The sequence below is a fragment of the Somniosus microcephalus genome, chromosome 4 (genome assembly GCF_052327205.1).
Source record: "Somniosus microcephalus isolate GS21.2 chromosome 4, FLI_Smic_1.0, whole genome shotgun sequence".
Lineage (NCBI taxonomy): Eukaryota > Metazoa > Chordata > Chondrichthyes > Squaliformes > Somniosidae > Somniosus > Somniosus microcephalus.
In genome coordinates this window covers 295,633,335-295,650,685 of record NC_140990.1, presented here as the reverse complement: position 1 = coordinate 295,650,685, position 17,351 = coordinate 295,633,335, and the positions used below count along the sequence as shown (strand labels likewise).

At 42.0% G+C, this 17,351-nt stretch overlaps 1 protein-coding gene across 1 annotated transcript in view; it reads left to right on the top strand.

The window, feature by feature from the left end:
* Positions 1-17,351, top strand: part of LOC147120556 (low-density lipoprotein receptor-related protein 1-like) — a 2,135,446-nt gene that overhangs the window by 1,966,265 nt on the left and 151,830 nt on the right. The window contains exon 69 of the mRNA XM_085986655.1: positions 3,844-3,950. Within this exon, the coding sequence (XP_085842781.1) occupies positions 3,844-3,950 (107 nt within the window). The remainder of the gene's footprint in view (positions 1-3,843; positions 3,951-17,351) is intronic.

Sequence of the window (17,351 nt, the reverse complement as noted above, 5' to 3'; positions counted from 1 at the left end):
TTTAACAGCATTTCCTATCATTGTAAGTTTAAATTCTTATACTTTCTTACATAGAAACATAGAAGGTAGGAGCAGGAGTAGGCCATTCAGCTCCTTGAGCCTGCTCCGCCATTCAATGAGATCATGGCTGATCATCCAAACTCAGTACCCTGTCCCTGCCTTCTCCCCATATCCCTTGATCCCTTTAGCCTTAAGAAATATATCTAACTCCTTCTTGAATATATTTAAGGAATTGGCCTCAACTGCCTTCTGTGGTAGAGAATTCCACAGGTTCACCACTCTCTGGGTGAAGAAATTCCTCCTCATCTCTGTCCTAAATGGCTTACCCCTTATCTTTAGACTGTGACCCCTGGTTCTGGACTCCCCCGCCATCGGGAACATCCTTCCTGCATCTAGTCGGTCTAGTCCTGTTAGAATTTTATAAGTTTCAATGAGATCCCCTCTCATTCGTCTAAACTCCAGTGAGTATAAGCCCAATTGACCCAATCTCTCCTCATATGTCATTCCTGCCATCCCAGGTATCAGTCTGGTGAATCTTCGCTGCACTCCCTCCATGGCAAGAACATCCTTCCTCAGATAAGGCGACCAAAACTGCACACAATACTCAAGGTGTGGTCTCACCAAGGCCCTGTACAACTGCAGCAAGACATCCTTGTTCCTGTACTCGAATCCTCTCGCTACGAAGGCCAACATACCATTTGCCTTCTTAACCGCCTGCTGCACCTGCATGCTTACCTTCAGCGACTGGTGCACAAGGACACCCAGGTCTCGTTGCATTTCCCCTTCTCCCAATCTATTGCTGTTCAGATAATTATCTGCCTTCCTGTTTTTGCCACCAAAGTGGATAACCTCGCATTTATCCACATTATACTGCATCTGCCCAATCACCCAACCTGTCCAAATCATACTGGAGTTTCTCGGCGTCCTCCTCACAGCACACACGCCCACCCAGCTTTGTATCGTGCACACATGCCCACCCAACTTTGTGAAATGAACAGAAAATTCTCCTTCTCGACTTTCCTTTCCTGTTAATTACACTATAGTCTCAGAAACGTTTCTTTAATATTTGATATCAGGCTTTTTGCTGATGAATACCAAATGTACAAAAAGCAATTAGAATTACATTTTTGTCTCAAATTTACTAATTAAACTGCTTTTTTTATTGAGTTGAGCAATTATGTTGATAATTTGATTTTAAAAAAACAGATTAAGCAATAATTCATGCTGGGGTATAATTTCATTGGCACCACTAATCTTTTCTATGAGATTAGGCAGTGAATGTCAGGAAACTGTTGAAAGCACAGGGCTCACTAGATTAACAGTTGGTTGATTTTTCCTCTAATTAACCCAGGGATATTGAAGGACATGTTATCCCTCTACCACTGCTTGGCTGAGATTAATTTATCACAACAACAATAACTTGCATTTATATAGTGCCTTTAACATAATAAAATGTCCCAAGGAACTTTGATGGAGCGTTAAAAAAAGGTAGGGAATTCAGGGTTAGGGTGATCTCCGGGACTAGTTTTGATTGCCTTGATGGGTCGGTGAGGAATTTCCCAGATTTTTTTCCCACCAAATTGGCATGGGTTTTTTTGCCTCTCCCACATAGTTTCGGGTAGAGTGGAGAGTGCACCTAGTGTGATACACAAAGTATCACAATTCTGTGGGACAGGCTGGATGGACCAAAGGGTCTTTACCTGTCTGTCATTCATATGTTTATATGTTATCAGGCAAAATTTGACACTGAGCCACATAGAGATATTAGGGCAGGTGACCAAACGTTTGGTCGAAGTGATAGGTGTTGGACTGCTTTCTTCTTTTTCATCTTGTTATTTTAAACACTAGGTTACACACACACTCAATTGTAACAATGCAGGATCAGGACTTTATTGAAACCTCAAGCCATTCACAACCAGTGTCTGTACACAGGTCTCTTCATACTTCACAAAACCAGTATGAGTGCTCAGGTCTTTCCATACTACACCATTCCAGTAAGAGAGCGAGCTGCTGAACATCACACTTCATGATTCCAGTGTGAGCTCTTGAGGCATCTTTTTTTAAAATTCGTTTATGGGATGTGGGCGTCGCTGGCAATGCCAGCATTTATTGCCCATCATAATTCCAGTATGAGCTGCTAAACAGTCATTCCCTCACCTTTCTTATACCATTCTTTACCTTTGATCACTACATTCAATGCATACCTCCAAATAAATCATAGTACTTCAAAGATACATACAAATGACAACAGAATAACAGCATAAACTAAACAACCAGGCACTTAACACTTCTAATTGTTTTATTGCTGTCATAAAACTCTTTCCATTCATTTTATTACCATAAACACAAGTGACCAAGCTGACATATTCCAGACCATTACAGATATAACTGACTGACTCTTACGCATTCTACTATTTTACTTTCCTGTGAATATATCCTTGCTTTAAAATCCCCTTACCCAATTTACAATCCATGTTCAGAATTTAAATAACATTTAACTCATTGTGTGCTGGTCTCACAGACAGCCCAAAAAGAATAGCAAGGTACACAGGTAGTGTGAACCCTCAGCCTCACTGTAGGTTTTAAGGAACAACTTTAAGGAGGAGAGAGGTAGAAAGATGGAGAAGTTTAGGGAGGGAATTCCAGAGATTAGGGCCTAGGCAGCTGAAGGGATGGCAGCCAATGGTAGAACAAAGGAAATTGGGGATGCGCAAGAGGCCAGAATTGGAGGACCGCAGAGGTCTCAGAGGGTTGTAGGGCTAGAGGAGTTTACAGAGATATGGAGGTGCATGACCATAGAGGGATTTGAACATAAGGAGGAGAATTTTTAAATTGAGTTGCCGGACCGGGTACCAATGTAGATCAGCAAGCACAGGGGTGATGGGTTAGCAGGACTTTATACATAAGGATACAGACAGCAGAGTTTTGGATGAGCTCACATTTATGAAGGGTGGTGGTTTCCAACCTGGGATCTATCCGATTGGTATGGCTTAGTAACACACTGCACGGTGCATTTGCCTAATAAAGAGCGAAACAGTCAAAGTGCATTTTGTTTCTCTGGGGATATTCTGTGTCATTGCCTTTTTTAAAAAAACTTCCTCTGCTTGAGATAGCAGGACTTGTGGTAAAGAAATAAAGAACTTGCATTTATATAGCGCCTTTCACAACCTCAGGTCACCCCAAAGCATTTTACAGCCAGCAAATTATTTTTGAAGTGTAGTCACTGTTGGAGAGAAAATCAGTAGCCAATTTGTGCACAGCAAGGTCCCCCAAGTAGCTTTGAGATAAATGACCAGATAATCTGCTTTAAGTGATGTTGGTTGAGGAATATATGTTACCGGTGGATATGGCAGAAGTAATAGTTAGATCCTCTTGATTAAATGAAGTACAAAGCAGAAATACTGTCAGCTTGTATGCCTTGCTTCAAACTATTAATAACCATTTCCAGTCAAAATTTATATTACAGTGTTTACATATTAATGGCACTGTCAACATTTATCAAGACTTTGAAGTTCTTTTTAAACTCTATACTTGCCCATTTTACTGAATCATCTAATTTAAGATTCAGGTATTTATTAGTTTTAAAGAGCTTCTGAATTTTTACATTTCTCGTGCACCTGTATATAATTAGTTTTCATAACTGAACTACCCCTGGATGATTTATTATTTTGTTTGTTTCAAATTTCATTAAATTTAATATAGTTATAAAATTTAGAATGGCATGAAAACATTTTACATTCAGGATACTATATTGATCCAGGTTTGTGATTATGATGGAACAATTCTTCCATGGAATGGAATTAATTTTTTAATTAAAGCATTCCTTTATTTGTTAAATATCAGCACTTCGCTCATGCTCCATGAATGAGTTTACCTGTGCCAATGGTCGTTGCGTTGCTGCCAGATGGAGATGTGATGGAGATTATGACTGCTCTGATAGCTCAGATGAAGTAAGTACTCAGTTTCCTTTTATTACTTTTTATAGATAATAAAACATAACATTGTCTGTGTACAATATGAGTTCAGTATTTCAATCTTTTCATCAATGAACCTTTAATTTAGTTCAGTGAGAGTTTACTGAATATTTCTTCACAGGTAAGCCATTGACAAGTAACATAAATGCCAGTTGCACCTTTGCCGCCACCCCCACCCATCTCCATTACCTAGTGTGAAGGACTCACGGATTTCTTCATTTCTAGTATTGAATTCCTAACAGTTTAATTCTCCATCATGGCCCTATATTTGCCAGCATTGTTGATGGTTCTCTTTGGTCAGGCACCGTCCTTCTTCCTTTCAAAAGTGCCATCATCACACCCCTGTTCTCATCCCATCCATCTCTCCAATTACTGCCCAATTTTTAACCTCCTTTCCTCTCTAAGGTCAACAGAATTGAGGTTGTCTCCCAGATATATGCCCATCTCTCCCAAAATTTGCTGTTCCAATCCCTTCAGTCCAGTTTACACCCAGCTCACAGCACCCTGGCCAAAGACGTAAATGACATTCTGTGTGACTGTGATCATGACCCATTTGTCCTCGTTGACCTCTCTTTTATCATTTGATATGGTTGACCAAACCATCCTCCTCCATTGCCTCTTCTTGTTCAGTTCCATGGGACTGCGCTCATGAGGTTTCTCTCCAACCTGTCCAAATGCAGCTAGTCCATCTCCAGTAGCTCATCAGACCTTCCCTTCTGATAGTTATCCAGAATTGTCCAACAATTTATCCTTTCCCCCCTCATCTTTATCTATATGCTCTCCCGTCCACAGGCATGGAATCGGCTTTCATATTTATGCGAATGGCACTCAGGTATACCTCTCCACCACTTCCCTTTACCTGTCTGTGTTGTCAGACTGCCTGACACAGAATTAAGTCATGAATGAGTCAAAATTTCCTCCAGCTAAACATTGGAAAGACAAATGTTTGAAATTTTGGCCCCCATCATAATCTCTGCTTCCTTGGCCCTGGCTCCATCCTCTTCTCTGGCCCCATACTCAACCTGAGCCTGAGCATTAAAAACCACCGTGTCCTGTTAATGCCAGATTTGGACTTCAATCCCCAAATATATGCCATCACCAAGAGCACAAACATCCACCTACTCAACATTATCCCCTTTTGTAACTACCTCACTCACTCCATCAGCAAATCCTTATTTACTCTTTTGTCACCTTAAAACTAGATTTCTCCAATGTCCTCCTTGGCCATCTCTCACAAATGTCAGCCTGTTCAAAATTCAATCACTCATACCCTAACACACTAAATCCTGCTTGCCCGTCATGTCATCCTCACTGATCTACACTGGCTTCTTGACGGCAACCTCCCCCCACCCCCCCAAACCATTAAATTTAAAGCCCTCATCCAAATCCTTCTGTGGCCTTACTTCACCTTACTTAAACAACATCTCCGGCCTTACAAAAGCAAAATACTGCAGATGCTGGAAATCTGAAATAAAAACAGAAAATGCTGGCAATACTCAGCAAGTCAGGCAGCATCTATGGAGAGAGAAACAGAGTTAACGTTTCAGGTCGATGATCTTTCATCAGAACTGGAAAACATTAGAGATGTAACAGATTTTAAGCAAGTGCAAGGGCAGGCACTTGCTTAAAATCTGTTACACCTCTAACTTTTTCCAGTTCTGACAAAAGGTCATCAACCTGAAATGTTAACTCTGGGCCAGATTTTCAGTGTGCCGTGAGGCGGGCTTTCAGGCGTGCGGGGGGGGGCGAAAATCCTGAATTCGGGGGTCCCGACACCATCCCGCCCAAAACCCGCCTCCACGTAAGTTTCAAGGAAGGTGGGTACCCGCCCCGCACTGGAACCCGCCGACCCAAGGCGGGAAGGTAGTTAACAGGCAGTTTTTAGCCTAATCCCTATTTTGAGGGGTGTCGTATGGGATTCCCGACGGCTCCAAACCACGCCAGGTTAGAGCAGGCGGGCCGTCGGGTTGAAGGACTTGGAGGGGTCGCGATGTCGGTGTTCAGGTGAGTGATGGGTGCATGAGTGCAAAGGTAAGTGTGCTTGGTGTGTCTAAAGTGTGTAAAGAAGGTTTACTTACCTGTACTTAGCTTAACAGCCTATCTTCCTCTAGGCTGCGGGAGTCCATCACTCAGCCGGAACTGAAAGCTGCACGGCTGTGATCTGTCAAAAGTGACAGCCTTCAGCTTTCAGTGCCGGTGACAGTTCTAACTGAGTCTGCATAGAAGGACTCAGGTTAGAAGTCAGACTGTCAGTGTTTGACAGCTTCAAACAGCTGTGAAACACTGATATTTCATCTGTCAAAAACTCTTGACAGATGAAATTTCAATCTGTGACGTCACCTGTTGCTAGGTGGCTCTTAATTGGCCTGCTGAGCCCGCTGGGCGGGCTCAACAAGGTCAATCAAGGGAAAATCGCGTCGATTGGCCGGACATCGATGGAGGTGGGACTAAAACCCGAAAGTTGTAGTCCCGCCTCCTTCCCGACAGTTTAAGGAAAATCCAGCCCTCTGTTTCTCTCTCCACAGATGCTGTCTGACCTGCTGTGTATTGCCAGCAATTTCTGTTTTTACCTCCAGCCTACTGTGCCCTCCCATGCTCTCAGTCCTCTGACTCTGACCTTCTGTGCATCCCTCTCTCCTTTCGCCCTGGCATTCATGACAGAGACTTTCTGCCCACCAATCCCTAAGCCTCTCACCTTTTAAAAACCTCCATCTTTTCAACTCGGCTTTCAGACAACTCCCGTCATTCTCCTACCTTGGCTTCTTGTTCCTGAATTCCTTTTTTTCTCCTCCTCTCCCCCCTCCCCCTACGAAAGGCCTTGGGATATATCTAATATTAAAAGTGCTATGTATATGCAAGTTGTTCTTTATTTACTGTATTGAAACAAATAACTGTAGGAACAAATGTACTTGTTTTCTTGTGTGTTTCTTTTAATTCATCATCTAAAATTTCTCCCACAATTACTATTACCATTAACCACCCTATTGTGTTTGTCTAAAATTCACTTTCCACACAACCCAAATTCAGAAGAACAAGGTGTTTTTCATAATTCAAGTGGACAAAGCACAGAAATTGTACACACCCACCTTTACTCTTCACTGAAAAGCTGGTGACAACACTAATGGGACTAAACACAGAAATAACATCAGCCTTAACAGTGTCTTCCAAAGAATTTATTTTCTGATGTGTATTGTCTGGTGCAGCTTCCATGAGGAAGATTGGACTTGATAGTGGCTCGCTATCTATAATGGAAGTAGGGTTAGGAGTAGGCTCTAATAGGACCAGAGTTAATGGTGGTTCTTTGTCAATAATAGAAGATTACACTTAACAGCGTCACGTAACCAAATGTGCATCAGGAGTTATTCGACTGTGCTTTGACTGACCAACATCACATGATTTTTGTTTGTTACTGTTCTCAGATTGCTAGCTGTAGACTGCCACCTGCTGCCTTTCTTGAACAACTTCATAAAGTTAGTCAAATTAATACACACAAGTACTAAAGGCACAGGATTTTCTCAGTGAACCAATAGTCCAACATTTCAGCATTTTATTTTTTAAAAAACAAGTTTTTTTGGTTAGCTATTAAGAGTTACTTGCACTTTATTTCAGACAAGTATGTTTCAGAATCGAAATAGCAGCTATCTAGTGCAATAATGTTTATTTTAATGGTTATTAACTTACTGTTTAAAATAAAATCTTTACCATTCTCCCTTTGTTTCAATGTAGTGATTGTTTGCTGGCACACAGTCCTGCATTTAGGATGATGTGTTTAGCCTGCTGAAATCTTCCTGACTGCTATCAATATCACCCTGTAATGGATTGACAGAGGGCAGAGCTATATTGCAGTGAGAAAATGGCTTTTCCTCATTCTCTTCCCCCCTCTTAAGGGAAGACTTTAACAGCAGTCATAACAATGCTCAGTCAAGGAGCCTAACCATGAACATAATTAATTTTCTCCTAACGATAGCCAGAAACGTTTAGTTTCTGGTGGTCCTGGTATGTGAACTAATTTGCCAGCCACCAAAATTTGATTAATTCAACTTCAGCTCATAGGTGAGTATTTTATTTTGTATTTCTGTTCTGGTTTTCACTTTCCTCATCTTTAGTTTACCCTTGCACTTTACCCCAACTGGGAGGGCAGGCAGGTAACCAACTCTTGGGTACAAGTACCATTACTGAGACACTTGTGAGGAAAGAGTTAAGGTGGAAAATGCAGCTTGATTTGTCCTCTAATTTTTCCATTTTATCTATGGCCTTGCTTAAATTGGGGCTCATAATGTGGTAACCGAGGCTCACCAATCCATACACTTCATATTTGCGTGCTGGTATGCTGTCCCATCAATCCGATATGGCATTTAAGTCTTGGCACATTTTAAGGATTTTGCAAGGAAGTTCGGTTTTCTATTTTGTGAAATTGTATTTTTTCACTTTGTGAAATGGTAGCTTCAGGCTCCATAGAGACTTGTGGTGACAATAAAAGAAAAGCCATTCAAATATCTTCTGATTTATCTGACTTTGATGGATATATTACAGAAACATCAGAAAATGCTTTCAAATCTATTCCATCTGAGGTGGACTGGATAATTTATTAACATCAATATCTGTTGATCTTAACATTTTGTAAATCCTGACAGATTTTTCATGCTGGTGGCAATGTTTGGTCAAAGTATAGAGATTTGTATTCACTGCTGGCTAAAATGCATTATTTATTCCCATTCATTCTTGCAAAAGTTAAACATTCCTTGCTCAAATCAGTAAATTGGGAATGCTGTAGAAGTTCTGTTTATAGTTCAGTAAGCATTATCTTTTTGATAGAAATGTATTTTTATTTTTTGTGTGGCACTGTTAAAATCAAGCAATTTATTTACTTTAACCTTGGGTGAAAATCTATGATCCTCCTCACCAGGGGGGGAATTTTTCAGGGGGTCAGCGGGCGCGTTTGGTTGCGGGTCGGGTGGGGAATCATTTTTTGACAGTGGGTCGGGACACCACTGTCAACCCACCGCCACGCGCCTTTCCCAGATGTTGGGTCTGTCAGCGCTGAACAGACCCAATACGCAGCAACGGGGGAGGCAATTTAAGTCATTATGACCTTGTTAACAGCCCATTAAAAAGTATTTTGAGCTCACCTTTACATTTTATGGGGTCCACGCTGCTCGGAGTTCACGTCAGGTAAGCACTTCAGGAGTTGTATGACCATGGAATCATCTCATTACTTGACAGCTGCAAATGTGCTATAAAAGCTCTCATCTCACATCTGTTCACTTTCCAAGCTTACTGCATTTGGAAGACAGATTGAGCTTTATGCAGCTTGCAAGTGTTTTGAGTAAATTTCCTATCCAGTGTCACCTCATTGGAATAACCTCTCTCACCATTGACAGATCGCTTCTGTCTTCTCAAGTTCACCTGCCATCTTTTACATCAGCATCAGTGCCGTTGAAAATATGTCACCTTGGTTTTTCCTTATTTACTCTAACAAAACCCTTCATAATTTTGAACACCTCTCTTTAATCTCCCCATAACTAACTCTGCTCTAACGAGAACAATCCTAGTTTCTCTAGTCCCTCCTCATGACTGAAGTCCCTCATCCCTGATATAATTCTAGTGAATCACCTCTGCATCCTCTCCAAGGCCTTGATATCCTTCCTAAAGTGTGGTGCCCAAAATAGAATACAATACTCTAGTTAAGGCCTAACTAGTGATTTATAAAGGCTTAGCATAACATACTTGCTGTTGTACTCTACATGAGCCCAGCAACATTTTTGTAGAATTAGACAAATCAAACAAATGTTATATCTTTTTTGACTTCTGTCTGCCAATGTGTGGGGTAGAATATGCATAACCTTTATAAATTAACACCATACAAACTTAACTTAACCTAAGAGGGCACTAACGGGGCGCAAAGCAACTAGCGCCTGATCACGGCGTCGCCAACGCCTCCCGCGAAATTCAGCGGGAGGTTAGTGGCGGCGGTAACCATCAGCGCCCCGTCCACGATCTTCAGTAGCGCCCCCTGAATTAGCGCTGGACGCCAAGTCCGACGGGGTCAGGGAGGCCTACCTGCGGCTAGGGCGGCACAAATTAAAGGGGAGGTGCTGGGTGGCCATTTTTGTTGCTGGCCGCCTGCCAGCACCTGCACCCTCTGCCATCCCCGGCCTCCTCTGCAACCCCCCCACGGAGTGCCAGCTGCGCTCAGTGAGCCCAGCACTTCTCGAGTGCCGGGCTCTTTTGCCGGCACTTCGATCCGTGGTAGCCCAGCTGAGCCCTGGGTTGCGCTGCGCTAGGCCCCTCCCCTTTAAGAAGAGGGGGGAAGGCCTGCAATGCCGTGGCGCTGCAGCACGTAGCACCGCGATATTCACTCGCAGCGCCCCAAGGGGGAGGCGGGGTGCTGCCAGTATCACCCTGCTTCCCTCTTGGGACGCTACCAGTAAATTTCGGTCACGGGGTGCTAATTTTTCAGGGCGCTACAATTTTTCCCCATAGAGTCATAACGGCACAGAAGGAAGCCATTCGGCCCATCGTGTCCATGCTGGCTCTCTGTAGAGCAATCCAATCAGTCCCATTCCCCCGCAAGTTTATTTCCCTCAAGTGCCTATCCAGTCTCCCCTTGAAAACATTGAGTGTCTCCGCTTCCACCACTTCCGTCGGCAGCGAATTCCAGGTCTGCACCACTCGCTGCGCAAAATGTTTTTCCTCACACCCCCCTGTATCTCTTGCCCAAAACCTTAAATCTGTGTCCCCTAGTCCTTGTACCATCAACTAGTGGGAACAGCCTTTCCCCATCTAGCCTACCCAAACCCGTCATAATCTTGTACACCTCGATCAAATCACCCCTCAACTTCCTTTGCTCTACTGAAAACAAATCCAGCTTCTCCAAACTGTTCTTGTAGCTAAGATCCCCTATCCCTGGAATCATTCTGGTAAATCTCCTCTGCACCCTCTCAAGGGCCTTCACATCCTTCCTAAAGTGTGTTGACCAGAACTGGACGCAATACTCCAGTTGTGCCCTAACCAGCGCTTTATAAAGGTTCAGCATAACTTCTCTACTTTTGTACTCAATACCTCTATTTATGAAGCCCAAGATCCCATATGCTTTGCTAACCACTCTCTCAATATGTCCTGCCACCTTCAGGGACCTATGCACATTAACTCCCAGTTCCCTCTGCCCCTGCACACTCTTTAAAACTGTGCCATTAAGTGTATATTGCCTCTCCCTGTTCCTTCTGCCAAAATGCATCACCTCACACTTCTCTGTATTAAATTCCATCTGCCCATTCTGCTAGCCTTTCTATGTCCTGTTGCAGTCGGTTGGTATCATTATCACTGTTTGCCACATCCCCAAGTTTGGTGTCATCGGCAAATTTAGAAATTCTACTCTGTATTCCAATATCCAGGTCATTTATATATATCAAAAAAAGCAGTGGCCCCAGCACTGACCCTTACGGAACACCACTGTCTACCATCCTCCAGTCTGAAAAACAGCCATTTACCACAACTCGCTGTTTTCTGTCCTTAAGCCAATTTCTTGTCCAAGCAGCCACTGACCCACCTATTCCATGAGCCTCAATTTTGTTAACCAGTCTTCTGTGTGGTACTTTATCAAACGCCTTCTGAAAATCCATGTAGACAACATCCATTGCATTCCCTTAATCAATCCTCCCAGTTATATTCAAGAAGGAGTTAGATATATTTCTTAAGGCTAAGGGGATCAAGGGATATGGGAAGAAAGCAGGGACAGGGTACTGAATTTGGATGATCAGCCATGATCGCATTGAATGGCGGAGCAGGCTCGAGGGGCCAAATGGCCTACTCCTGCTCCTATTTTCTATGTTTCTTCTATGTTACTTCATGAAAAAATTCAATTAGCTTAGTCAAACACGATCTGCCTTTAAGAAATCCGTGTTGGCTCTCCTTAATTAGCTTAAACCTCTCCAAGTGCCCGTTAATTTTTTCCTTAATTATTGTTTCTAAAACTTTACCGACCACTGATGTTAAACTGTAGTTACTAGGATTGTCCTTACACCCTTTCTTGAACAATGGTGTCACATTTGCCACTTTCCAATCCTCAGGCACCTCTCCCGCATCTAGGGGAAGTTTGGAAAATTATGGCAAGCCCTTCCGCTATCTCCTCACCCAATTTCCTTTGCAACCTGGGATGCAAGCCATCTGGACCAGGCAACTTATCCACTCTAAGCATATCCAGACTTTCTAGTACATCCTGTCTATCAATTTTTACCCCTTCCATTGCTTCTACCTTTTCTACTTCTACCGATATTTTGTAAGCATCCACCTCCTTAGTAAACACTGATAAAAAGTACTCATTAAGTATTCTCGCCTTGCCCTGCGCCTCTAAGCTTACATCACCTTCTTTGTCTCTATAATAGGCTTCACCCCACCTCTTACTACCCACTTACTGTTTACATGCGGGTAGAAGATTTTTGGGTTCCCTTTTATGTTAACCATCATTCTACTCTCATATTCTCTCTTTGCCAATCTTATTTTCATCTTCACATCCCCTCTCAACTTATTGCATTTGGTCTGGTTCTCCCTTGAAGAATTCACCTGACATGCATCATACACCCTCTTTGTTTCATCATCTTCTCTATCTCCCTCGTCATCCAAGGAGCCCTTGCTTTGGTTCCCTTACAATTCCCTCTTGTTAGAATGTACCTAGCCTGTACTTGGAACATCTCCTCCTTAAAAGATTACCCATTGTTCCATTACAGTTTTTCCTGTCAGTCATTTTATCCTGGCTAGATCCTTTTGCATCCCATTGAAGTTAGCCCTATTCCAGTTTAGAAGTTCCACTCTAGATTGTTCCTTGCTCCTCTCTATTGCTAATCTAAATCTTGTGATATGATGATCACTCATACCCAAGTGTTCTCCCACAGACACTTGGTCGACCTGGCAGACCTCATTCCCCAGCACCAGATCCAGCAATGACTCCTTCTAGTTGGGCCAAGAACATATTGGTCAAGGAAATTCTCCTGAACACATTTCAGAAATTCCTCCCCCTCCTTTCCCTTTACCCTAGCATTATCCCAATCGATACTTGGGTAATTAACGTCCCTCTTGCATATCTCTGTGATTTCCCTGCAGATTTGCTCCTCTACCTCCCTCTCACTATTTGGGGGCCTATAGAATACCCCCAATAGTGTGATCATACCCTTTTTGCTCCTCAACTCTAACCAAATGGATTCTGTCCTTGTCCCCTCAAGAACATCCTCCCTTTCCAACACTACAATGTCTTGCTTGATCAGCACTGCCACCCCACCTCCCTTTTTTCCTTCCCTATCTTTTCTGAACACCTTGTACCCTTGAATATTAAGTGCCCAGTCCTCACTGCTTTTAAGCCACATTTCCATTATTGCCACATCATATTGCCACACAGCTAATTGAGCTTGTAGCTCACCAACCTTATTCACCACACCTTGTGCATTTAAATACATACATTCTAAACCAATTTTTGAATTTTTCGTAGTCTTTCTTAGTCTGCTCCTATCTAATATGGTACTACTACTGCCTCTAGTACTATCTTCTCTAGTACTATCCAACACACCCACTCTTTTATGCACCTTATTCCTCTTTTCTGCTCCTACATGCTGGTGCCCATCCCCCTGCCAAGCTAGTTTAAACCCTCCCCAACAGCACTAGCAAACCTCCCTGCGAGAATATTGGTCCCGGCTCTGTTGAGGCCTAATCATTTTGGGCAATTTAGCCAGGCTGATTTGGTATATTTTTATTAAGAAACAAATTCAAATCTGCCTGAAAAATCACTGGTAAGTTCAGCCCAAGCCTAGGTGTTACGACAGTAAAACAAAAGATGTATCCTAGACTTAAAATGTTTGCCCTTCGATTGTGCTTCACAATTCATAAAATGAATATGTTTGTGAATCAAGAATTTTCTTTACAAATAGATTGATAATATTAGTAAGAACATTATTAAAAGTGAGAGCTGAGTGTACAGGGTATTGTGTAATTATTTTTAGACTTTGACTAACATCTAGTTTCTGGATTTAGAATCAATATTTGTGTTTCTTATGTCACCGTGCTGTCAGGGTATGTTTGTTGTCTTCAACAATTAAAGATTTTATTGCATCTGATAACAGTAAAAGGAACCTGTATGACCCTTTCTGCAAATGCCAGTGGCATGTTTACCAAACCTCCTACTTTTGTGTATCCATTTAGGCAACAGCAATGACATCTCTGAACGTAGAGCCCCAATCAATGTTACATTAACAAAATACGTTAAAATTCTGACAGTTAATTAAAATTCCATTGTGATGTTAAAAGGTTTGCATCCTGAATATACGCATTCAATGTTATTGTCATTTATTTATACTGGTTTCCCGTTTTCAGTGCACTATCTCACAGGTCATATCATGGGCTGCAATATAGGAACGGAGCATAGTGGTAATGTCACTGGGCTAGTAATCCAGAGGCCTGGGCTAGTAATCCAGGGGCCTGAACTAATGATCCAGAGATGTGAGCTCAAATCCCACCATGGCAGCTGGGGAATTTAAATTCAGTTAATTAAATAAATCGGGAATAAAAAGCTAGTATCAGTAATGGTGACCATGAAACGATTGGATTGTCGTAAAAACCCATCTGGTTCACTAATGTTCTTTAGGGAAGGAAATCTGCCGTCCTTACCTGGTCTATCCTATATGTGACTCCAGACCCACGGCAATGTGGTTGACTCTTAACTGCCCTCTGAAATGGCCGAGCAAGCTACTCAGTTGTAACAAACCGCTACGAAACACGGACTGCAGCGGTTCAAGAAGGCAGCTTACCACCACCTTCACAAGGGCAATTAGGGATGGGCAATAAATGCTGGCCTTGCCAGCGATGCCCACATCCCATAGTGGTAATGTCACTGGGCTAAATAACTCACATTATTTATCCAGCTGATGAAATCACTCAGCGGCAGCAAAAAAAAACAGGTGGTATCAGATCAGCTGGCCATTATACGCCCAATTGCATTAAAGTCATTCACTCCCGCCCGTTTTACGCACCTGCCGAAAGTTTCACCCATAGAATCATTTATCGGGAGTAAACATGCAAGCTACCTGCAAACAGCATGGCTTCAGAAAGTAGAAAGTGAAGGGCAGTCTGATCAACATCCACAAGTTTTTTTGAGGAACTGGCGTCCCAAGTGGACCGTGCAAAGCCTTTTGATGTGGTGTACTTAGACTTCCAGAAAGCCTTGACAAAACCCCACATGAGAGGCTGCTATGCAAGCTTAAAGTAGTGGTAATTCACAGGAACAACAAAACTTGAATTAATATCGCACCTTTGACATAGTAAAACGTCCCAAGGTGCTTCACAGGTGCATTATCAAGAAAAATTTGACACTGAGCCACATAAGAAGATGACCAAAGGCTTGGTCAAAGAGGTAGGTTTTACAGAACATCTTAAAGAGAGAGAGGGAGATATGCGGAAAACCTGAAAAGGAAGAAGAATAGAGTATATGTTAGCAGAGTGATGTTCGGGTGGGGGAGTAATGCTGAGTGAAATGCTCCAAAGACCACTGTTGGGACTCTGCTGTTTCTAATTTGAACAGTGACTATTGGATTAGATCCTAAGTAATTTGGTCAAATTCACCGGCAATATTAAACTGAAGCAGTGGAAGGTGGTTGTTGAGTCTGCAGCAACCAGGGAACTACAAAATAAGCTGGATAAAATGTACAAGTGGGTGGAACTGTGATAGATGAAATTTAGTGCAGTTAAGTATAATTTATTGCACATTGGAAGAAAGATTCAGCAGTACATTTATTCTGTTTATGGTGTTGAAACAGCTGAGGGAGAAATTGAAAGTGATTTAGAGTTAGCAATAGACTTGATACTTGACATTCCCAGTCACTGTGGCACAGCAATCGACAAAACAAATAGAATGCTGAACTACATTGTTAAAACTGTACAGTAGAATTCAGAGATGTCATGTTAAAACTTTACAATGCTCTGGTCAAACCTCAACTTGAGTACTGGGTACAATCACCATGATACAAGAGAAATGTTCAGGCTCTGAAGGTAATACAAAGCAGAACTTGAGGCTGCTTTATAAAGAAATATTGGAGAAACGAGAGCACTCTATAGCTTTCAAAGGAGTTGACTCAGAAGGAACTCATGGAGAAATATATTAGTCAGATATACAAAAGGTAAATCCAGAAGATTACTTCAGGTTGAACAAGGAGAGACAGGTTCAAACTGGTAAAAGGCGAATATTGGCCTGATGACAGAAAGATTTTCTTTGTACAAAATGTGATGAATATATGGGGTAGAGTTTCCGCTAGGTTGCACTCATTGCGCTAATCACCCGAGAGATCGCGGAATTTCAAGCGCAAGTTATGTTCAGCGCAAATCGAGTTTCCGCGATCTTTTGCGCTGGTTTAAGAAAGCACCGCGCTGGAAGCTGGCCCCGCCCACAAAACTGGTCACACCTCCTGATCGAATTAATCAACATGGCGATTTTCTGCTAATTGCGCCCGTTTACGAGCCTTCGAGAATGCTCTTAAAGTGAAGCTTTATTTTTTAGGTGCAAGGGCACTAATAGGCACCTTCTAAAAGCTTTTAAATATTAAATATTTAATCTACTAAGAAACTGACTACTGTACACCAATGAAAGCAGTAAATGGTTCTGTATAGTTTTAAGGACATTTTCAATTATTTAAAATCGAGTTACTCTGATTAAAAATGCTTATTTTTAGTGATAAACCCCTTTTCAGCTGTATTAATTAAACTGTACCAGGTTATTACTCTCAAATATATCAAGGAATATTTTTTAATGCAAAAAAAATTACGTTCTGAAATGCTGCCCGATTGCGCTGGTTCATGGAAGATTTTCCATTCGGCAATATGCAAATGAGTTCAAGAAGAAACTTGAGCAAAAAATTCAATTCCGAAAACTAACGCAATTTTGAGCGCACTTTGCGTCCCTGGATTACTGATTGCACCCAAATCGGAAGCTCTACCCCATGGAGTGGACTTCTGGGTAGGGAAATGGAGGCAAAAGCCCTGACAGATGCTATGCATGTAGGTTTTCCTGGGTGGATAAACCGTGGTGACCTTGGCAAAAACAACTTTATCATGAAGATTTTGAACGCTAGAATTTAGTAAGGACCCATTAGCTATTTGTAAGCACAGGAGATTTTAGTGATTCCGTGTGAAGATCAAAAACTATGAATTCTGCTGGACTTTAATAGATATACTAAAACAATGATTCACGTCCCATCACCTCCTGTATTATTGCAGGTGGTTAAATGTAATGATGTGTTAAAATTAAATATATTGTCCTTGGTAGTCTCTACTTTGCTATATAACCATGTTTCCTGTAGAAAATATGTTGGGAATATTGCTACAAGTAAATGCTTCTATACA